The 23,369-nt window shown below is 50.7% G+C and overlaps 2 protein-coding genes across 2 annotated transcripts; both read right to left on the minus strand.

Moving 5' to 3' along the window:
- Nucleotides 1-1,380: 1,380 nt before the first annotated feature.
- EXOSC6 (exosome component 6) lies at nucleotides 1,381-2,691 on the minus strand. Its single transcript, XM_055413157.2, has one exon. It carries the CDS (start codon nucleotides 2,627-2,629, stop codon nucleotides 1,811-1,813), a length of 819 nt encoding a protein of 272 aa, XP_055269132.1. The 5' UTR covers nucleotides 2,630-2,691; the 3' UTR covers nucleotides 1,381-1,810.
- A 1,159-nt stretch (nucleotides 2,692-3,850) lies between these two features.
- AARS1 (alanyl-tRNA synthetase 1) lies at nucleotides 3,851-23,312 on the minus strand. Its single transcript, XM_055413152.2, has 21 exons — nucleotides 23,188-23,312; nucleotides 20,124-20,288; nucleotides 17,369-17,557; nucleotides 16,984-17,129; nucleotides 16,160-16,351; nucleotides 15,649-15,793; nucleotides 15,142-15,287; nucleotides 14,156-14,264; nucleotides 13,851-14,001; nucleotides 12,896-13,020; nucleotides 12,338-12,482; nucleotides 11,127-11,305; nucleotides 10,319-10,432; nucleotides 8,808-9,014; nucleotides 8,145-8,329; nucleotides 6,955-7,063; nucleotides 6,216-6,329; nucleotides 5,532-5,651; nucleotides 5,333-5,419; nucleotides 4,827-4,940; nucleotides 3,851-4,398 (listed from the first exon to the last, which is right to left on the minus strand). The coding sequence occupies exons 2-21, from the start codon at nucleotides 20,265-20,267 to the stop codon at nucleotides 4,213-4,215; spliced, it is 2,907 nt and encodes a 968-aa protein (XP_055269127.2). The 5' UTR covers nucleotides 20,268-20,288; nucleotides 23,188-23,312; the 3' UTR covers nucleotides 3,851-4,212.
- Nucleotides 23,313-23,369: the final 57 nt, after the last annotated feature.

The following is a 23,369-nucleotide window of genomic DNA, read 5'->3' on the forward strand; positions in this document are numbered from 1 at the left end:
GTGCTCCCCATGGAAGCCAAAGCACACGGACCTTCCTGGACTGAGAAATCCAAACCTGGATCTCATAATAGCCTTCTGTGCAGCTTCCAAGAGCCCCAGTGTTCCCTACTGTACCATAGCCTCCGCCCCTATTGGGGGTCCCCGAAGTGGGCCAAGTACCCGCTGTTGTCAGGACCCTCTGAGCAAGGCCAGGCTGCTGTAGGGTTAGCAGTAAGGATCTTCCTTTCTTCCACTTACCCTTACTGCTCCCCAAGACGGAATCACATCTAGGAAAACTGGGCTGAGTGGACAAAATGCCATGTCTGGTGGTTCTGGGTTCACGGGTCTCAGGAAGAATCTACAGTAGCACAGAGATGCCAGAGCTGCCAGCAAAGGGAGGCGGGGGTTGGAGGCTGGGAGTTGTTAGCAGATGGCCCCTTCCCAGCCTCACCGCGCTTTGGCCCTCTGTGCTAGGGTCCTGTTTCTGCTTCTCCTACAGGTCAAGAATCAGGCGTCAGACCAGGGCTGTCAGTAGCAGGCTGGTACCTCTCCAGGCTCATCAGTTCCAGGCACGGTCCTTGCCTTGAGTGTTTTCTCGAGGGTCTCTCAGTGGCACCCATTCCACCCATTCTGGAGCCAGGGTGATGGAAATGGAGGCGTGGCTCAGCCAGACCAGCTAGGAACCCGGCCCTAGTGCTGGTTTCAGCCCTGTCCAGATGGCAGTCTAGGCACTGCAGGGAAGGGGGCGGCCCGCAGCTGCCCAGCACCAGCTCACCATCTCAGAGAGCTGAGGCCTGCTCCTGCGAGCGGAGCTGGACGCCCACCCCCCGGAGCAGCACCAGCTCTCCTCCCCTCTCAAAGCCCCCAGTCCCGTCTGGGTGTCCACATGGCTACCCTTTTTTACCTTGTTTCTATCTTGTTTCTTTCTGCTGTGATTCTGTACACTTCAGATCTGCCTTGGAAATGTACACTGTGTCACTGGGGGCAAATAAACTTTGTATTTTGCCCCCTGGTCAGGGGTTCTTGGTGTGGTCCCCATTCTGTTTTCTCAGCTGCCTCAAGTCAGTCTTTCCTAGAGCTGAGCAGGCCCCTGAGACACAAGCTCAGGTCACACGAAGCTGGTGTAGGGAGAATCCTGGGCGGCCCTTTCGCCAACAGACCTGAGCACAAACCTGCAAGCCCACCCTCCTGGTCAGACAGGCCGGCTCTGCCCTACAGAATGGCCAGACTCCATCTCCAGCATCCAGAAACTCTCACTCCTGGCAGTTCAAGTGCCCTCTCCCTGATGGACCAGCAACACCAGGACACATTAAAGATAACGCTTGTCCCAAGCCCTGAGAACACACTCCCCAGCTCAAAAGAGCCTTACTCATTAAAGTCGGTACCAAAAACTGAAGAACGTTTCAGATTAATAAGAGTTTTTTGTTTGCGTTCAGATATATGTGGAAGGCACAGCCCCCTTGTCCCCACTCTCAAAAGCAGCCCAGTTATTCAGGAGGGAGTCCCCGGGTGGCCTGTATAGGGTCCATCCCTTGCCGGTCAACAGCTCGTTTTCCCGGAGTCCAGCGGAAGTCCTTTCCAACTCAGGGGTCAAGATGCGCTGGCAGGTTTTTTCAACTGGATCGCGGCTGGGAGTCACCTCAATTAGAAAAGTTTCCTTAACGAAGCAGTCTGGAAAGAATTGCTCCAACGCGGCTGTTCGGAGCACGCCTCCGCCGAGTTGCTCCCAGTTCTCAGCTAGGCGCACGCCGTCTGCAGGCCGACGGCGGGGTTCCTTGTGGCGGCAGCTGCGGCTCGGTCTTTGGCGTCCGTCGTTGCTCGGGTCTCTGGCTCAGAGGGGCTCAGCGGCACCCCTCCGGCGGGCGGCCCGCACCAAGCACTGCTGGAGAACGGGGTAGAGGCGCTGGCAGCCCTCGAGCCCCAGGCGCACGGCTTCTGCCCAGCTCTCGGTCGGACCGCCCTCCCCGCTGCCCAGCAGCCCGGCCACCTGGTTGAGCACCGGCATGAGCGCCACGGTGAGGCCGGCGGCGGCGCGCTCCTCCTCCAGCAGCGTGGGGTCCAGCAGCCAGGCGGGCGCGGGCTCCGGCGCGCGGCTCAGGCCGCAGCCCACCACCAGGTCGTACATCTCGACGCCCGCGTCGGCCAGGGCGAGCGCGGCGGCCGTGAGCGCGGCGGCCAGCGCCGAGCCGCCGTCCTCCAGCAGCAGCGCCGACACCTCCAGCTGCGCGCGCGGGTAGCGGCCCAGGCGCACGGCCGGCTCGAGCGCCTCCTGCAGCGCCAGCGCCAGCTCGCGCTCTTCGCCGCCGCCCGGCGGGGCGCGGCGCCGGCGGCCCGAGAAGGGCGCGCGGCGGAAGTCGCAGAGCAGTCGGCCGCGCAGCGCCGCGGGGGCCTCGCCGCCCGCCCCGGCCGGGCCGCCGCCGCGCTCGCCGCCCTCGGCCGGGCGCGGGCCCGACACGGCGCACAGCACCTTGGTGCCGCCAGCCTCCAGGTAGGCCGAGCCCTTGGCCTGGCTCAGCAGCCCGGCGCGCGCGTACACCGGCCGCAGCCGCGCCGGGTCGCGAGGGGCCGGCGCCTCGCTCTCGCCGGCCGCGTACAGCTGCGGCGGCTGCGACTCCTCGGGCCCGCGGATGCGGCGGTGGTCCCCGGGCATGGCGGCGCTGCTGCCGGCCGGCTCCGCGCGTCAGCCGGGCCCCGTGCGCCGGCGCTTCCGCCCGCCCGGCCGCGCGGGAGAGCGGCTGGCGCCACACCGCCCCCTGCAGCCCCGGAGTGGGACAGCGCGCGTCGCGGAACCCCGGGCCGCCGCGAGGACGGCCCGAGCCGGTGCACGGGTGGATCAGACGGGCCTGCAGAAGTGGGATCTAGACCGGTCCCGCTGACCTCTAGCCTTCGCGCCGGGGCAAGCCCAGGGCGTGGGTCGTCTTCCTCTCACTTGTGAAGCTGTGATTGGTCCTGCACTCGTGACACAACCGTAAATATGTTCCCCCACCGCCTTGCCCGAGGTCCCTCTGGCACTCAGTGCCCTGGCCGGCACAGCTTGCGGAGTGCACGTTTGGAACTCTGTCCCTCGCGGCCGACAGCGGGAGGTCTTTGTATCCCTCACACTCACCTGGCTTGTGCTTTTTGCAGCCAGGGCCTCAGCACCCTCCTGTTTCTACTCTTTTTCACCTCCAGGCCTTGTGATTGGTGGTCTCTGCGTGTTCTCTCAGCACAAGCCTGCTTTTTCTACCTCCAAGTCAGCAGGGCTGAGAACGATTCAGAGCCACCCTGCTGTACCCAGGGGACTTGAAGTCAGCCAGAGAGGGAACAACTAAGTACTACACACCTCAGCTCCCAAACCCAGCTGTCTTCAGACGGGTAAATGGACAGAACCAAGTCAGAGTCTCCATCTTCACCGTCCAAGTTAGGTCCTGAAACCTGGAATGACCTGGCAGTCAAGGGTGTGGGAGGAGGCAACTGATGTTGCCTAAAAACCTCCTATATCAAGGAATGTCTCTGACCTCACATCCAACCTGTACCTCAGGAGAGAAGATATATGAGACTTATGAGAATGTTCTCCTGTAAGAAGCACCGAAACTGAAGCCTCTCTCTGCTGCCAGCAACCCCAGGGACCATCTTCCACTGAATAATTAATTCCTCTATCACCCTATTCTGTGGGTCATCCCCACAGATGTATTGATGCAAATCCAGGGACCATTATTCTCAAAGTTCAGGGGTCTGGGGCTGGACTCAGCAAGGACTGCAACCAGAAACCAGTTGGAACCACAGCAATTAGTCTACAGACACCCAGGGAAACACCGGTTATCACACTAGGGACACCTACGGCGGGGAGGGCGAGAGGGGGGTAGTAAAAAAATCACGAGGCAGTAGCGTATCAAGTATTGCACATGGTCTTTTTATTCTCTGCAGCAAAAATGATTCCTCCCTTGAGGCCCATAGCACTGAGTCTGCAGAGAACTCTACAGACACAAGCGTGATGATGAAAAAGCAATCCTGGGGTAGTAGTTCTAGACGAATGGAGCGGATGTGCTCTGGGCAGAAATGTAATGTGGGTGTTGAGTCACAGGCTGGCTCCCAGGTTAAGTTCTGGTTATTGCTGGGTTAGGACAGACGGGCTTTAAGTTTAAAGGTCCCAAGATTCAAACGCCCTTGTGGTGGAAGGAGAGCTCCTGGCTAGATGGGTGTGTCTGGGTCGGGGAAGGGGGAGAGGCCTCCTGGCGAACCTGTCCTTCCCTCTCAGTTCTTCACATCTCCCAGGCGCAGCTGGGCAAAGGAGGTGGCCAGCTGCAGCGCTTCCTGCAGGCACCCCACATTCCTGCCCGTGGCCTGAGCAGACACATCTTTGCCACCGCCTTTGCCGTCCATCAGGCCTGACACCTGCTGCACCCACTCGCTGGCCTTCAGGCCCCGGTTGGCTGCATTCTAGAAGACAGGAAGGCGGAGTGGGAGTCAGGACGGAGGACAGGATTAAGGCAGACAAGAAGAGAGCTGGAGCCAGACACCCAATCCTGCCCTGAGGGATGCCGCCAGGGTGGAGATCATACAGCTGGTACCACAGCCAGGGTGATGCACACCAAGCAGCAAAGCCAGCAAGGTTAAACGTATTCACCAGGGGGGTGGGCCTGAGGCTGAGGGGTACTAGGGAAGTGACAGGTGGGCAACAGAACAGCATCTCTAGCAGGCTACAAGTGCGCGCGCGCACACACACGCACACACACACACACACACACACACACACACACATGAGTCTTGGCAAACAACTAAGAAAAATCAGACTCCCTGAGAAAAGCTATGGACATCACCTCCCATAAGCACAGGGCTGCCTGAGCAAGACTGCAGGGCATTCTGACCTGGGGGACTTGACACAAGCATGTGATCCTGCTGGCCTCGTTATCCACTGTGAAGAGCATGGCAGATGTCTGGGGGGAATGCGTCTTAAACAGCTTCAAGGCTTCGTTCAGGGCCTGTGGGAAGAAGCTGGCATCTGGCCATGGCACTGGGAAAGGGGGCCATGCTCTCCTCAAGTGCACCGGGTTTGCAGGACTCAGTTCTCGGGGTGCCCCACCCCTCCCCCTTCTAAGAGCAGGTGCTGGTCCCGGAGCTTGGATGGGGGCCCAGCACAGGGCCTTGCCCACCTGGGCTCAGGCTGGCCATCCACCTCCAGGAGTCTAGCTTTCTAGCACCAGCTCCTATCAGGGCCCAGTCCAACTCAGTCCCAGAGGGTGGGCCCTCAGGCAGCTCCTCGGCTCAGAGCCACAGGGCTCACACTCAGCCCCCAAAGGGCTGAGGGGAGCCTGTGGGGAGGAGACGAGCAGCAGACAGGCACAGAGCAGCATGGGGCCCCCACCCAGCTTGCCTTAGCCGAGGCACCGCTCTCCACCTCCAGGATGACCAGGGGCTGGTTGGGGCTGCTGTCGATGAGCTGCTTCATCTTCTCCAACACCTGCATGGAAGGCAGTCCAGAGAGAGGCCTCAGATCAGAGGCCCAGACTCTGACCGCAGACAGCAGCCTGCACAGCCTCTGCTGGGTGAAGCCTCCTCTCACCCAGACCCACCCTCTTCTGCACATCGGCTTTGCTAGCTCGGTCTAGGTCATCCATGACCTTCTTCAGGGACTTGAGACCCTCCCGGAATTCATCCTTCTGCCATTGAGGGATGACGGCAGTGGCCAGGGCCTAGAACCAAAACAGGAACACCACTGGGATATGGACCATCAGGAGCTAGGACGTGAGCCCATCCCATCCCACCCTTCTGGCTTTGAACACCAAAGTCCCCCAACCCGTGTCCAGAAGAAGAAAGTGAAAGTGTTAGTTGCTTAGTCGTGTCTGACTCTTCACGACCCCATGGACTGTGGCCCGCCAGGCTCCTCTGTCCATGGGATTCTCCAGGCAAGAATACTGGAGTGGGTAGCCATGCCCTTCTCCAGGCAATCTTCCCCACCCAGGGATTGAACCCAGGTCTCAGATAACACAAAATCATAAAATGCTCATAAAGTGACTTAAGACCAGGAGACCTGGAGAAAGTGGGCACCCACAGGACTTCTCCCAAAGCCCTCAATTCCAGTGCCCACTAGTGCTTGGAAGGGGCTCTCCTGCCATCAGCAACAAGGGCAGCAGGCAGGTTCTAGGGTCCGCAGACCAGGGTCCATAGAACCCCCTTTGCCAGGCTGCCAGACATCAGCAGTCAGTCCCAACACCCACAGCCCGAGAACCACGACCTGCGCAGGGAGGTCACCCTACCTCCCCGAGGTCCGCGATCTCTCTCTGCACGTCCTTGTTCGGTACAGTCTGGGCCTTCACTTTGGCCTCCACGACACAGAGAGATTTCTTCAAGCTCTCCGCTTTCCTGAGGGCCTGCGAGGAGACCAGAGTTGTAAACTCTGGGTCAGGGAACCTTGAACTTCACAATTCTGCCAATAAACTGTGGCAGGCTCTGACACAACACCCCCCGCAGAACATCAGACCTTTCTCTTCTTTCAGGGAGCAGGTATCTGCAGCCTCATGCCCCAGAAGGGCGCACCCTCCTCACACACCTGGCCAGTGGATCTGGGGCTCAGGGGTGACCGAGAACTCACGCGTCAGGAGCCCTTCACACCCATGAAATGACCACTCCTCAACCCTCAGCATGTGTCAGGCGTGAGCTCCAGTCCCCACGCCCAGAGCAATTGCCCCCCTACTCCATGCATCTCAAACTAAGTACAGGCCCCCAGAGAGAGGCAGCGAAGTGCTGGGGACACGGGAACACAGCAAAACATGGCCTACCTGCTGGACATGAGCGTGTGACAGCAGAGCTTACCTGCATTTTAACAGATTAAAGACAGCCAGACAGTCTCACGTGACGGTGGCTTTCTCCTCTGTCACGAGCAGCTGGAGGACGTGTGGAGGGCGTGCTGGACCTCAGAGTCCGGCCACAGCGGCCGTGTGATCAGCTCCCTGTGGATTCACAGCCCGGGCCCACAGACCAGCCTCATCCGCTCACCTTCTGGGCTTCAGCCCCTGTGACAGCAACGATCCTCCGGATGCCCTTGGCAATAGCTTCTTCACTCACGATCACAAACGCTCCCGCGTGACTCGAATTCTGCAGGTGTCTGCATGGCAGAAAGCAGGGTTCACAGTCCTCCCTGCACCTGGGAGCCCTCAGCTGGGAGCAGGAGCCCTAGGAGGTGGTGCCTCCCAGGGAAGCTTCCTCGGGGAACAGGGGAAAAGGCCCTTCATGTTTAGTCAGGGTACAGTTCTGGCCAGGAAGGGGAAGGTAGTCATAGAAGGCCTGGCTGGAGCTGACACTGAGCAAGGAATCACTTCTCTGAGCCTCAATTTTCTCATACATTAAATATGGAAAATTCTCCCTCACAGGACAGTTATCTTCTGTCCCTTCTGAGAATGTCGGTGGATTACCTTTAAAATGTTACCACAACCCCTTCAACAACCTCACTGCTCAGAGAACCTCACCTCAAATGCTCATTTACTGTGTCATCCACAAGGACCCTGACCCCAACCCCCACCTGCCATCTACCTGCCAGAGACTCACAGGAGGCCCTGGATGGGCTCTACTGTGACCTTAGGAATGTTCTTTTCCCCATGATTCCTTTGGAAGCAGGAATTTCCCAGGCCACCAGACTGTTCCAGAAAGACCTCAAGGGATACGGAGATCTTCAAGTTTGCAGAAACAAGTAACTGCACACAGCCAAACTGAGTCAGGTCTACTGTGTGGCCTAATACAGGGGCTCTGAGACAATGGGGTTATTAATTCCCCAGATGCTCCTTCAGCTGACAAAGGGAACTATATGAGGCCCTGGGAATGGAAAGAAGCTAAGACCAGTTCAGAAGCACCACGGCCCTGCTGAATCATGAATTCGCAGGCTTCTCTTGTCATCTGTCCAGGGGACCAGAGCAAACAGTCGTGAGGTAAGGGTTAAAGTGACATTTTTCACTTTCTCCTCCTAAGAAGAGCATTTCACCACACACTCAGTAAAGTCAACGTCAGACACCGAGGAGTGTGATGGGAGCACAAAGATGCTGACTTCTGGGAGAGCTGCTTGGCCCCTGCATTTCTGAGGACTCCTCTTCAACCTCAGACAAACCAGAGTTGGTCTAGCCCGTTACCCACATCCTCCGAGGGTAACCCAAATTAGTAAGAGGCAGGTCCACCACTGCCCCCGAGGTACTCACGTTCCCCCGCAGAACTCAACAGAAGTGAGCGAGCCAGCAGGACCAGAGGGGTCATCCAGCAGCTCAGACACTGGGACCCCAATGGAGACGACTCGCACAGGGTCAGGGTAGGTCTCATCAAACACAGCCCTCAGGCCCTGGATGGCTTTAGCTGCTGCCAGAGAACAATCCTCAGTATAGACCGGCTGCCATGGAGAAAAGACAGGAAAAACAGCTGGGAAAAGATCTTCTCTGGGGGTGCAGTAGGAAGCAGGGAGACTGTGGTCTTGCAGGCAGGGCTCTAGTTTCTGATCCTGGCTGAGCTGATCACGTCCCAGAATAAAGCCCCAAATGTACGTAAAGTCAAGGAGCTCAAAATAGGAATTTCTAATTATTTTGTTAAACCATGCACCAAATCTGAAATGGATATGCTGCTATATACGTAAACCAGACACAGCTAGAAGGGCTCTGGTTGTCCTGAGGAGAAGGTGGAGCAGAGACCCCTCACTGAACACCAGCACTGCCCCCTACCCAGCGCAGCTGAAAACCACTGTGTTAAGCACACGTGTTCACAGGACAGAATGAGGTCCAACAGAGGGAGAGCATCTGGGTGGCAGCGGCTCCGTAAATGGTGCAGGAAGGAGAGAAGTTCATGACTCAGAGTTCACGTGTAATCCAACCTACCTTGGCTGCCTCAATCATCTCATTTGCGATCTCCTCAGCCTTCTTGATCTGCTGGGTGGACATGGCTCCCTTGGCAGTGAAGTCAAAGCGAAGGCGGTCAGGTGCAACTAGGGAGCCTCTCTGGTCAGCCTCCCCCAGCACAGAGCGCAGGGCAAAGTTCAGGATGTGAGTGGCCGTGTGGTTGCTCATGACAGGCCTTCGTCGGGGCTGCACGGGGCAGAGCAGGCTGGTGGAGAGGTCGGTGGTGGGCCGCTGGTCGGTCCCCAACACCCACTCTCCCCTTCTTCCCAAGTCCTAAAGGCTTTAGCTGGACACACGGCTGTGCATAAGAAAGCCTACAGCATCCCTCACAGCTAACTGTGGCCAGGTGAGTCAATTCCGGTCAGTGAGAAGGGACACATTCCCCCTCAAGGGATGGAACACCACCCGCCCCCCCTGCTCTTTCCCACCATCTACAACAGGAGGTGGCAAGTTACGGCCTGTGGGCCAAATCCGTCCTGCGGTCCATTTCTATAGCTAGGTTTACCAGAACACAGCCCACCCTTGTGTTTACGCATTGTCTACAGTGCTTTTGTGCCACAACACTGTATGGTTCAGAAAACCAAAAATATTTACTATCTGGCACTTTATAAGGGCTTCCCAGGTGGCTCAGCAATAAAAATCCACCTGCCAATGAAGGAGATGCAGGAAGCCCATGGGTTCGATCCCTGAGTCGGGATGATCCCCTGGAGGAGAAAATGGCACCCCACTCCAGTATTCTTGCCTGGAAAATTTCCGTGGACAGAGGAGTCTGGCGGGCTACAGTCTGTGGGTCACGGGGTCGCAAAAAGTCAGACATGACTGAGCAAATGAGTATGCACACATGCATGCAGGCAATTTACCAAAAAAGCTCACCAACCCCTGGTCTAGAGAATGGATATGACAGCAACCTTTTTGGAACATGAAATCATGAGCAACACCCCAGGAATGGTGGAAGAACACAAAAAAAGAAGAGCAAGGCCCTCTGACTCTGTGAGGAGGGCCTCTGCACCAGTGTGGACTTTCAGGTGAAAAACACATTTCCACTTTGTTTTATGCTACTATTATTTTAGAGCTCTGGCACATGCAGTAGAAACTTTTTCTTAATATGGGTCTTGAAGTATTGAGGTAAAGCTGGAGAAAGGCAATCCATGAAAACAAAGCTACAGGATCTTAAGTGAAGTCACCGTGGTCTTACTTGGGACATTAAGATTTAAATTTCAGTTACAGCCCTCATAAAATTTACTCCTGCACCTTACTTGTAATTACCTATTTATAATTTCACTTAGAAGGGATAATAATGATGGACCAATTTAAAGCCAGAGGAAGAGGTGAATTCTTTTCACAACGTATCAAATCACTATGATGTACACTTTAAATATCTTATAATTCTACATGCCAGTTATGCCTCCATAAAGCTGACTTCTTTTTTAAAAGGGGGAGGGAGAGGATCAGTAATCCTATCCAGTGCTGACCAGCATAAAGCAACTCACCTCATCAATAAACAGCCGGACCTGGTCCCCCACTTTCAGGCTGCCGTAGAGTGTTCCTATGTGCAGCACATACCCTCCTCGGACCTGAGTGTTCTTCACTGTGAACTCAGTTTTCTAAGAGTCAAGGAGGAGACCAATAAACAAATAAATCCAAATGTGTGTGTGTGTGTGTGTGTACACGTATGTGTATGTATACATGCAAATGCAGATAGACACATATATGAATCCTGTCTTTACATGTTACACACATAACGTTAACACTATGATGATATATGTGTCTGTATCTACATTAATATACACAGAGGGCACCATGCACCCACTATATTATACACACAGCATTTTAAATGCACAATAGATGTATGTGTACACACACACTCCACTGGGGAGCATCTCAGAGAATTAAAGCCAGGGTAAGGAAGCTCAAGCCCACGTGTCTGGGAACTGGTCCAAAACCACAGAGCCAGCAGCGGCAGAGCGAAAGGCATCATCTTGGATGAGGACCCCGTCCCGGTCCCCACCCTCCCCCGTCAAGAGCTGGCTCTCCTTATTTCTGAGGGAAGCCTAGAGGACCCCAGGATCACTAAGCAGCCTGGCTGCAGGGATCCTGCTGTGAGGGGAGCTAATGGTGATGAAGTCACACAGGGCAAGCAGCAGCGCCCGTGGCTTCAGAGACACTGGCCGTGGGACAGCCCAAAGAGCGGTGTCTGTCCCTCAGGCCCGAGGACAGACAGCCGCCAGAGTGGCTGTCGGGGTGCAGGCCGTGGCTGGCCGCCCACCCCTGGCTAGCGAGGAGGAACTGCTGGCTTACGTCTTCACTGCTGTCGTCGACCTTCACCAGGTACCCTTCGTCGTAGATCTGCCCTCCTTGCTCGGCGTAGAAACAAGTCTTATCCAGCACCACTCCACACTCCTGTCCAGTGGACACTTCTTCCACGAACATCTTGTCCCAGCGCAGAGCCATCACTGTAGCCACTGTGCTCTCAAACACTGCACAAGGGGAAAAGCACAGCAGATGATTTCACTCTCACATTCTCAGCTGGCTTGTGCTGGATTCTATTTCTCAAACTCCCCTGAGGTCCTAACTGCCTTCTGTTCTGTTGGAAGCCAGCCTATTAGACTCCACAAAAGGGCTTAACATGCTGGTCTTCTACTGGAGAGCACAATACTCAGGGGTGACCAACTGACTCGGGTTGCTTGGGACCAAGGGATTTCCCAGAATGTGAGGAAACACTGGGACAATTCTGGAAAAATGGGACAGTTGGTCACCTTAACTCTGAGCTACTGAACAGAAAGCCAGTGAATTTGATAAGCAGGTATTTAATAGTAATAAATTCCTTTTCCAAGGTCAATTCATAAAGAATATATTCATTTTGTGGGCTTCCTTGAATAGATTTAGGAATACTTGCTGGAATGAAAAAAGAAAAAATAGGAATTCCCTGGTACTCCAGTGGTTACGACTCCACACTTCCAATGCAGGGGGCCCAGGTTCAATCTCTGGTCAAGGAACCAGATCCCCATGCCACAACTAAGAATTCACATGCTGCAGCTAAAGACTGAAACTAAAGACCCAAAGTGCTGCTACTAAGACTCAGCACTGACATATAAACAAATATTAAAAAAAAAAAAGAAGAAGAAAGCAAAAACATGTAGTGCCTGTGTATTTGAGCAGCCTTAACTTTAGAACACTACTGTTCTGATGCAAAATTCAACAGCCACTGTGAATTTTATCAGTCAGTATCATTTTCTTTGTTTTCTAACAAGATATTATTAATATAATTAGTGAAAACTGGGTATAAGGTACAAGAGATCTCAGGTTAAATTTGTTTTTTTTAACAACATCCTGTGAATCTATAATTATTCCAAAATAAAAGAGATAGAAAGTCAATCATGAAGGGCCTGAGTATAAAATTGCCCAGCATGACCACACAGCGCTACAGGTGAGGCTACCATGGATATTTTGGGTTCCGAATCTTGAGACGCATTGCTGGAAAACCACCCCAGATGAGCAAATGAACATACCGTAGATCCCACTGGAGTCCGAATGGTAACTGTACTTCGGGGAATCATCTGTTGCCTCCAGACCCTTTTCCCGGAGCTCTTCAATGGCATAAATGTCCAGCATAATGAGGTCCTCCCCACCAGCTCCCTTGCCCTGTGATTTCAGCTGCCAGCAAGAGAAATAAGCACAAGTTACCTTAATGTCAGAGAAAAAGAACTCTGAAGGACTCAAAATTGCTAAACCATGCCCCATGTAAAGCTCTGAAACAGAGTTTTTCTGATCTCAGCACCATGACATTTGGAGCCGGGAACTCTTGCTCTGGGAGGCTGTCCACTGAAGGAGGCTGAGCAGCATTCCTGGCCTCGACCCACTACATGGCAGCAGCACTTGCCCCCCAAGCTGAGAAAAAACCCAAGAAATGTCTTTACACATTACTACCAAACTGCCCCCACTTGAGACTTACTGGTCTTGGGAAAAACAGAAATTTCAAAAACTTTAACGGGAGGAAACTTGTGCTTTGCAGCCAAGTCCTGCCTTGCTTGGCGCTGAGTTTCCTGCTAACACTATAAACACTTTACCTGGGCCAGTTTCCTCTCCTCGTCAAAGCCATCCATGTCCACCACCAGCCCCTTTTCTTCAGCAATCAGTGCAGTGAGATCCACGGGGAACCCATAGGTGTCATAGAGGAGCCAAGCGGTGTCCCCTGCACAGCACCAAGGAGGTAGGTGAGAGCAACAGGGACGAGGGAGGAGGTACAGGGGGCACACGTATGCTTACGGCTGACGCACAGCAGAAAACAACACGACACTGTAGAACAACTGTCCTCCCATTAAAAATAAATACATTTAAAAGATTAAAAAATGATAGAAATAGTCTCCCTCTCTTCCACTACAAGCCCTTCCCAGGAGGAAGCTGGCAATGACAGGAGGAATTAAAGAGCCAAGGAAGTCAGTTTTGGTTCTGTATCAGAAAATCCATCAAATCTTTTGCAGTCAACCTGGGAGAAGCACAAAGGGGCCCTGGAAAAGCTCTGTTTCCTAATCTGAACACAAGTGTCTTCAATTTGTGGGAAATACACCAGGCTTTCACCCTGTACATTATACTTCCATAAAGAGAAAAAAACTTTTGGAACTAATTTTCCTGTCAGGTTAAAAATAAAGCTGTAAAACATTACATACTATTTGTTCCCATTTTTGCTTGTGAGCACACACACCCCTATATACATCTGTATGCAAATAAGAGAAAAATCCTGACTGGTTAGTTATATGCAAAATTCCAAAGAATTGTGACTTCTGAAAAATGAATCAAAGACGATTTTCACTTTTTACCTCTATACTGTTTGAATACTTTGCCACAATAATATATTACTTTTAAAATCTTATTATTAAACCCCATTTCACACCAAAGCGGTCTAACCAGGCTATGCTCAGCCTTTGGAGACACAAGAGTCTACAGTCAAGTTCGTGAGAAAGGGCTTGCCTCTTCCAGGAAGAGGAACCAGCCTGATGAACAAAGGAACAAACCAGTTCTTACCAGGAATGGTTTTGCTGTCTCCCAGGCTCTGAATTTTCCTGTCCAGGATGCGACGCCCTCTGCTGAGCGTCTTGAGAAACTGCACTTCTTCTTCATTAATGATGTCCTTCACCATATCTGGGTCCTTCTTCAGCTCAGGAAACGCATCTCCCTGGCAAATGCGAAACACAGATTTGAGGCCAATAAAGACAAGGATTATACCATGACTCCTTTAAAAATTCTCATTAACAGTGTGACATCGCCCATCCTACCCCAATTAAGGTACGCACTTTAGTACAGACGAGGTGAGCAGGAAATACACCTACCAGAGACTGGACAACAACGTCTACTAACGTAGCAAAGAAACCCCTGCTGGCGTTGAGTTTCTCGTGGGAGTATCGAACAGCCCGGCGGAGAATCCGTCTCAACACATACCTGTAAGAGGCAGAACCCAAGACCCTGCTAGACAGCATTCCCAATCAAGCATTTTGTAGAGGGCCCTTTGGAATTCTACCAAAAGGCCTACTTTTTGAGAGACTCTCCTAAGGCTTTTTTTTTTTTTTTGCATTCCCCCAAGGACTGATGTTGAAGCTGAAACTCCAACACTTTGGCCACCTCATGCGACAAGTTGACTCACTGGAAAAGACTCTGATGCTCGGAGCGATTGGGGGCAGGAGGAGAAGGGGACGATAGAGAATGAGATGGCTGGATGGCATCACCAACTTGATGAACATGAGTTTGAGTGAACTCCAGGAGTTGGTGATGGACAGGGAGGCCTGGCATGCTGTGATTCATGGGGTCGCAAAGAGTCGGACACAACTGAGCGACTGAACTGAACTGAACTGAAGGTCATGAACATTAATTCCAGCATAAAACTCATGTTTTGTGGATGTTACTACATATCCACAAACACACATCAAGGGTAACCTTGGTTTATCTTCCAGCCTTGTTCTGCTGAACCAGATATGGAGCAGGAAGTACAGACCAGATGGCCGATCTGATGGCCACAACACCAGGTCCTGCCTGTCAATCATCAAGATGCCTCGCGTTAATTAGTATCTACCCTGCCCCTGTCAGTATCTTATCAGGAAACCTTAAATACAATCCTTATCATCTTGTACCTGGCAGCAAAGATTTAATATAGTGAACTCTCTTCAAAGTGAGCTGAAACTCCCTCTATCCCTAAAAAAGGAAAAAAAAGAATCCCTCCAACTACCTCGATGACAAAGCAATAATGAAGTGTGGCTTTAAGTTCCACAGAGCCAAAAACTCAGTGTCAATCCTAACGCTGCGCCACGTGTAACGCACTTACCCCCGCCCCGTATTGTCAGGTCGGCCGCCATCGGCCAGGGCCACAGTAATGGTCCGAGCATGGTCAGCCAGCACCCGGTAGGCCATGTCGATCCCGTCAGCATCCTCCGCACCCACTTTCCCAGTGTACGGCCGAGCACCTGTGCCCTGCAGATAAAATCCAGGAGGCAGCTCAATGGGAAGTGGCCCTTCCGGTGCTGCCTTAACCTAGAAGGTTCCAGAGGACTTGGTGGGGGGCGGGTAAGAAGAAAGGGTGACCATCTCGCCAGATCCTGTAATCCCAAGAAAGGCGACAGGGGCAAGAGTAAAGAGCCTCTAACCAGGCCCCTGCACTCAATAAATCACAATGCCTTTTGCATCTTCAGAACACTGTGTTATTAATATTAACAGTGAAGCTGGCATATGGTCACAGGTGCCCTCACATGGTAAAGCATACAACTGTTTTACTTTTGACAGAACTATGAGCCAGCCTGGAAACCTCCACAGAAGTCTGCAATAGGACCAGTACCTTCTGGATGGCTTCAAAATAAGGGACGAAAAGGTCAGTGTCATAGTTGGACATCTTATTCTGCAGCACGGACACCAGTCGCTCCAGGCCCATCCCTGTGTCAATGCTTTTCTTGGGAAGAGGTTTCAGAATGCCATCGGCTTCCCTGCAAGATCCAGAAAGAGGAAGTTGAAACACGGACTCTGGCTGCCACCTCTCCCTGCTGGGTAAAACTCACTTAGCCGTTTGCAGACTGTGACTGCCCTTGGCTTCTGCCTATTATGGTGGGAAGAAGTGAATGCAGAGGAAAAGGGAAGAAATAATCTGGGATCCATTACACAGTGAGGCAAACTTCAAGGAAATGAGCTTTAGAACAGCAGTTCAAGTTATAGCAAATTATGCCTTTAGCACTGGCCCACTGGCCCCAAAGACGGGATGAGACGACAACCACACGCTCTAAGTTCCTCTTGCTCTACTTGACTTGAGAAAAGCTGCTGCTCTTAACAGGAACAGTTCAGGACCCCGAGGCTACCTGTTATACTGGATGAACACAAGGTTCCAGATCTCCAGCACGTTGGGGTCATCCTGGTTGACGAGGTGTGCCGCATCCCGACCCCCAACCCGGTCATAGTGAATCTCACTGCAGGGACCACATGGGCCTGTGTCACCCATCTCCCAGAAGTTATCCTTCATGTTGCCGGGGAGGATTCTGCTGTCATCCAGCCTGCAGAGTGGGAAGAAAGGCCCAGTTACAGCCAGCGACAGGATTCTGCACAGACCTGCATCCCTGAGAAAAGGAGATCCTTATGCATTTCTAGAAAGAGAGCTCACTCTTTGGCGATTACTAATGCCAAGCCTGCATCAAATCCTGCTAAAGAAGCACAACATGATTCAAGAGTCACTACAACAGAGTATAAAATACACGTTATGATCACAACTAAATGAAAATATGCAAATATCTAGATAAAGCTGAGAAAGAAACACATAAAAGTGAAAATTTTTATGCTGAATATGCACAGAATTAAACAAATTTCTTTGCAAATGTTCCCTCATTTTCATAAATGAGGACAATTATGACAGTGTAAGTGTTTTTTAAAAAGCTGCATATCATTTAAAGTCACCTCCCTATGCCTCTTCATGTTGGCTTTCAACAATAGAATGTTCAAGTAAACCTACTAAGAAAACAATGGATGCAGCAAAAGATAATTACTCCCAGGCACCTCCACCTCCCAATTCACACCCTAAGATAGGAAATGGCAATGCAATCCAAGTCCTAAGACCCCACTCTGGCACTGAGAGTAGGAATCATTTTATTCTTTCATACTCATATTCTCAACATGCAAGCTGCATTCTTACCCCAAGTTTTGCCAGATCTGTTTGCACTCCAGGTCTGGTTCTAAGCCAGCTGCTTCGTCCCCACCAAAGTAAGTAACGTAGAGTCTTTCAACCGGAATGCCAAACTCTTGGGTAAGAAGTTCTAGAGCCATCTTACATGCCAGTTCCTACAAGATCAAAAAGATGTGGAATGTGACCAAACCAAAATCTATTCAGTATGAATAGAAGAGGGCCAAAGCAGTATCTTCACCATAAATAGTCAAACTCAGGATCAACTTATATAAGAAATCCAAATGTAAACTGAAATCATCAAATTACAGGCACTGCTTTCAGGAAGTCTTAGAATTAAGAAATGTCCTTCACTTCTGAATCTCAAAATGCCAACAGATCTCCTCTTTGGACTTACCTTGAAGTAATCTCCAAAGGACCAGGAGCCCAGCATCTCAAAGAAGGTGTGATGATAGACATCCTTGCCCACGTCGTCCAGGTCATTGTGTTTGCCGCCAGCCCGGATGCATTTCTGAGTGTTGGCAGCTCTGCTCAGCTTTGCCATAGGGTGAGATGGGTCAATAGTATTCAGAAAGATGGGTTTGAACTAAAAAACAAAAGGAACATTTCAACTTTTAAAGATCTGCAGATATATCAGGTGGTTGCATGCTGGCAGGAAGAGACCACACATTAAACTGTCCAGTTCCAGATATGATCAGCCTGCAAAACCAAAACTTATCAGAGGCAGGTGGCCCTGTAGGCTGCAACAGAGCCCCCCTGGCCCTAGTTCTCTAACGATTCCAATCAATGCCAGTAACACCAACTGAGAGACAGAAAGCCATGCCAGATCCAGGATACTGGTCAAGGTTGATGCAGTGAAACCAGTGCTTCCTCTTAAGTCTCTGACAGTCAAGGCTTATACCATCTTTCTAGAAGAATTTATTCCAAACCTGATGTGCTGGCTTGGTAGTAAAGGTGATAAAGAAAAAAACATTTTGAGACCTTTTAAAGGAGTAGAATCAGCACAACTAGGTCATACTAGCTCCATAATCACACCTGGCTGATGCGCTATTAGTTACAGAATTACCATCATTGCAGAAAGTTCTACTGGATAGTCCTACACTAGACCACAAACTCCTTAAAGGAAAAACTATCTTACTGAGCTCTGTATAAACAGCACATGGATAGAATGAGCAGATGCCTAACAAATACTAGGTCAAAATGTACAATCAATCAAGCAAAAAAAAAAGGTATTTCTGATTAAGAGGCAGTAGACCACATAAGGGGCTTCCATGGTGGCCCAGGGGTAAAGAATCTGCCAGCCAATGCAGAAGACCCAGGTTCAATCCCTGGAGAAGGAAATGGCAACCCCCTCCATTATGCTTTCCTGGTAAACCTCACTGACAGGAGCCTGGCAGGCTACAGTCCATGGGATCTCAAAGAGTTGGAGACTAAGCAACTAAACAACAGAACATAAACAAACGATTCTCTCAGAGTTCAAATCCATGCTCCAGCATTTACCAGTCTCACGAGCTCAGGCAGCTTTCCCCGAGCCTTCAGTGCCTCAGTGGGACGGTATGGAGGGAGCATCAAATGTGTTTGTGTATGTAAGACACAGAACAGTGCCTGGTATATAGGAGGTGCTACATGCAGTCTACTATTTACTGTCATTCAGGGAGTGTTTATCAACCTCGCACTTTGCTCCTTCTGCCAAGTACAGTCAGTTCATGTGGGAGAAGACAAAGCCGAGGTATGCCTAAGTAGAGCAGAACTGTTTCAGTGTTCCAGAAGACCCACCACCGTGAAAGAATCCACCTAAAATTAGCAACCTCAATTCCAGGTGTACGCATGGGATTCACACACATAATGGAAAACACTTTTATAATTTCATAGTTCACGTTACACAAGGTGGAAAATGTTTCCACTGCTGCCACTTTTCAAAGCCAGAGAAGAGACCTGGGACAAAAAAAATGTCGACTTATCCCAGAGAGGGTCATCCAACAGCTGGTGGGCCCGTCAAGCTAAGCGGGGCACCCAGAGAACCTCCGAAGGAAAGCCCTGAGGGCACCATCTAACCTGAAGCCACTTCCAACCAATTAAAAAGTTTTCTATGTCACAGGCATGTTGAAACACCTTTATCAACTTGTGATGCTCCCACTATTTCAAGAGAAAACTCTTGTCTCCTAAATTAAAACTTTCAAGTAACTTTTATAGATCAATTGCCCCAATAAGTTTCTTTAGCAGTAGATCCAAATTGACATTGGTGGCAGTAGCTTCAAGAAAAAATTAAAAATCAATAAAACAGTGCATGGCCTAGAATGGGAATGAAAGCAAAGCCTTAAAAAAATTCTGAAGAACTGACTTATTTTATAAAGAAAAATACAGGACAATGAGAAGATGAAGGAAAACCACAACAGCTGAGTTAACAAGTCTCTTCAGGGCTCAGCAAGATTAACCCAAACTCTGATTCTATTAAAATACAGATTTTTCCTTAGGAAGGAAAAAAAAGAGGGCAAAACATTACTAGATGCAGACTGTATTTTTCTTGAGAGGCATACAAGGTATCTTGAGTTTCAGAGTCTCTCATCATAATTAAAAATAACAATAGCTAATGTTCAAGTGGGCTTCCCTGGTGGCTCAGAGGTTAATGCGTCTGCCTCCAATGCGGGAGACCCGGGTTCTATCCCTGGGTCGGGGAGATCCCCTGGAGAAGGAAATGGTAACCCACTCCAGTATTCTTGCCTGGAGAATCCCATGGATGGAGAAGCCTGGTAGGCTACAGTCCATGGGGTCACAAAGAGTCGGACACAACTGAGCGACAGAACAGAACAGAACAGAATGTTCAAGTACCTACTTCAAATACTGTGCTACACCATTTTTTTTTTGGCCTCACCCGAACCCCTTGCAGTGGAAGTGTGGAATCTAAACCACTGGACCATCAGGTAAGTAAGTCCCTGTGGTAAACACTTTTAATGGATTACTTTATTTACTCCTCATTGTGACCTAAAGACAGGCACTATTATTATTTCTCTTTTCTCACACAAAGAAATGGAAGTTCAACAACATAAGGACTACACAGTAAGTGACAGAACTGGGATTCTGTAGGACTTCAGGGTTGCTTTGCTGCCTCCTACGTGTACAAAAAGGCAAGGGGAAGGGGAAAACAACCTTACCTGGTTCATGCCTGCGTTGGCAAAGAGCAAAGTGGGATCGTCCAAAGGGATGGTGGCAGATGAATGAACATAGGTGTGTTCATTTCTCTTGAAGAAATCTATAAAACGCTGCCGGATTTCACCTGCTGTTAGGGTTGAGTCCATCTTGAAAATAACTCTAGGGGACTAACCAAAGAAAAAAATGAAAGAAATGAGGGAAATTGAAACTAAGAGATTAAGTAAGCATTACACAAGACTCCTAGCTTCTCAGGCCAAGTCAAAGCAGGACATGGGTAAAATATGTGATCATAAAACCTCTACGTTGTAATGTCCAAGGCTAAAATTATCATTGAAGCAAAACGTGCTGCAGTAGCAGACAACAACTGCACATGCTCTTCCTTCCAGGGCCAACCTCAAGTTCAATATACCAACACATTAAGTGGAGTAGGAGGTGGTATCTTCATGCATTTATTCACTGCAAAAATGTATGGAGCACCCACTGTGCCAAGCCCTAGGTCAGGAATTAGGAAATGAGAATAAAACCTCATGGTCTAGCAGAAAAGCCCACTGGGGGTAGGGGAGGCTCAGGAGAAGACCTGGGTTCCAGTCCTAGCTCCAAGTCTTTAAGGGAGTTACTTTACTTCACCATCAAGAGGCCTGTACTTGATAGGACCCTTCCAGCTCTGTCTTCAACCACATGTCTAGAACTGTGCAAAGTTTCACTATCCCCAAAGCCAGAGCCTCCAGGTTTGGCCTGACCATCTTGAGGAGGCTGTTGCCAGCAACAACGGACCTGGAGATGGGCTTATCTGTATGAGAGACTACCTGCAAGTAGCAGGAATATACCTGCCTCAACTTAGTTCCAGAACCCAACAGGTAAACCGCTGCCCTCCCAGCTGTTAGACTGCTGGGAATGAGGATGCTGTAGTTGCACTAAGCTCAGAATCTGTGAAAGAGAAAGGGACTCAGAAGAGAGGGAAATCAGGAAGTAAAAGAGATTTACAGTTTCCAAACTCTTTCATATATATTACATGGCTTCTCTGACAGGCGGGTGAGAGAGAAGTGGCATGGGGCTGTACTGCCATACAGCTCTGGGTATCTGGAAAAATAAGGAACCGTCTCATTCACAATATTATCTAAAAGTCTCTAACCTTAGACCTAGCTCTAACCTTTAAAGTCACTTTGTCCTACACTTGTTTCCCTTCTTGTAAAACAGTAGCACCTATCCTGCCCACACCTGGGGTGTGTGGTTCAAAACACCTCCTGTATTTGGAAGCAACTGGTAAACTGGAACAAACTGGATACTATCACTTTATATCACTTTCATCAAAGTTTTCTTCCTTCTTAGGAGGAAGATACAACAAAGAAAGATGTATACAGCAAACATGATGAGATTGTGACTCTTAGATTTTATGTTTAATCACAATTTCAATTGATTTATTAACAACTCAGTCAACCCATTATTCAAACAAAAAGGCCTTTGAATCAAAGAACTGACTAAAATTTCCATAGCTGAGGACTACTGTTGATGCCAAGGAGTCAAGGCTACAGTTTCTAGAAACTCTGTCACACCACATTCCTCCTCGACCCTCCTCAACATGGCTCAATGCATCTTAATAATGGTGGCAACAACGAACACAGCGTGTTAACTCCGACGGAGCAACAGCATCATAGCTGTTTCACAATGTTCATTGCTCCTCCTCTAAATGTGCCACTGAGAAAAACAAACAGTTCCATTCCAAAAGACATGGATTTTCCATCTCTGCTTATTCTTTCAACATACTGAATCCATTATATGCTGGGAACCAAGATGAATGAGAGTCTACACCCTTAATGGGGAGATAATCATAGCCAGAAGTAACTGCTGCTGCTGCTAAGTCACTTCAGTCGTGTCCGACTCTATGAGACCCCATAGACGGCAGCCCACCAGGCTCCCCTGTCCCTGGGATTCTCCAGGCAAGAACACTGGAATGGGTTGCCATTTCCAGTATGATATAAAAGGAGCTAATACACTGATGTAAAGCCCTATGGAGGCTGGGACTATTAAAGGCTGTATCACCACAACTCATTCATTTATTCAATATAGATACAGAGGTAGCACAAACCAGATTCCATACCCCAGCAGGAGCTGCGGCCTTTGGGTTAAAGGTTTCAGCCACTGGACCTTTCAAAATGCTGTTCATTTACCAAGTAAGCTGACTACCCTATCCCCCTCTTTGTTTTTTCCTAGTTAATTTCTCATTGTTGGTATCTCAATTTCAAAGAGATTTACGTAAGGACAGCTTTTCCTTCTTGATCAGATTCTCCCTGTCTCAGTTTCAGAGCCCCAGGTGCCTTCTGCCATAATTTCCACATGCATCTGAGGGCCTGATGTCCGTCTCCTGAAGAGGCTGTGAGTCCCGGCCCAGTGGGAATCACGACTGGAGGGTTTGCTCTCCACTACGGGTATGTCCTCAGCATCCAGTACAGTAGCTGCTAAGTATTTCAGGCTATAGGAGTCCCTTAAGAGCGAATGGCGAATGAACTTAAAGCATAGCGGAAACAGACTGACAGAAAGTAATCGCTGAATGTGACGGAGCATGGCAAGTGCCTCCAGAAGGGCCTGGACTAGAATCAGTTACTTAGCTACCATCAACAATTGGGGGTCGGGCGAGGACAACTGAGGGAACGGCTCACACAGCCTGATCCTACCCGTCCTGACCACGCTACCCGGCAACCCCGCCCGCCCCTAGGGGATTAAAACCAGGGCAGATAAAACCCCCGCCTGGGACGGCAGTCGGCGACCACGATGATCCCTCCAGGGTCTCGGTCCTCAGCAAGGCCACCCAGGGCCAAAGCCACCCGAGCGCTCCAGGGGTCTGACAAAAAGTCACTTTCCGGCGGCCGTGTCGCCCAGCGGCCGCCTCAGCCTCGGTTCCGGCCCGGGCCCCGGTTCCAGAGGCCTCATAGGACCCATCCCAGGGACCAGACGCCGGGCCCAGCCGCTATCTCGGCGAGGCAGAACTCTCTCAGTCCAGCCTGCCTCTCCCGGGGCCGCAGTTCCTGACTTCTCCCTCAGAGCCCACTGCCCGGAACCCGCGGTTACCTGTTCCCACAGACGCGCAGTAGCACGGGCCTCAAGCCGCGGCAGGCTGCAGCACGCACCGCCCCGTCCAACCAGAGAGCGCGGGGGAAAGTGCCTCGCCGTGCCTTGCCTTCCCGAGACGTTATTGGTCAAGCCACATGCCAGTCAACTTGAGTACGTATCAGCTTCTTAGTTGGTTCCTG

The sequence above is a fragment of the Moschus berezovskii genome, chromosome 22, assembly GCF_049115385.1.
Source record: "Moschus berezovskii isolate FMDL1 chromosome 22, NW_MosBer_1.0, whole genome shotgun sequence".
In the NCBI taxonomy this organism is placed as follows: Eukaryota; Metazoa; Chordata; class Mammalia; order Artiodactyla; family Moschidae; genus Moschus; species Moschus berezovskii.

Coding starts and splice junctions, on each gene's coding strand:
- EXOSC6 (XM_055413157.2), bottom strand. CDS start 2,629: ATGCCCGGGGACCACCGCCGCATCCGCGGGCCCGAGGAGTCGCAGCCG.
- AARS1 (XM_055413152.2), bottom strand. CDS start 20,267: ATGGACTCAACCCTAACAGCAGGTGAAATCCGGCAGCGTTTTATAGAT. Junction 16,352..16,983: donor CAGATCTGGCAAAACTTGGG/GTAAGAATGCAG, acceptor CCCACTCTGCAG/GCTGGATGACAGCAGAATCC. Junction 11,306..12,337: donor GGACTCCAGTGGGATCTACG/GTATGTTCATTT, acceptor CCCCTTGTGCAG/TGTTTGAGAGCACAGTGGCT.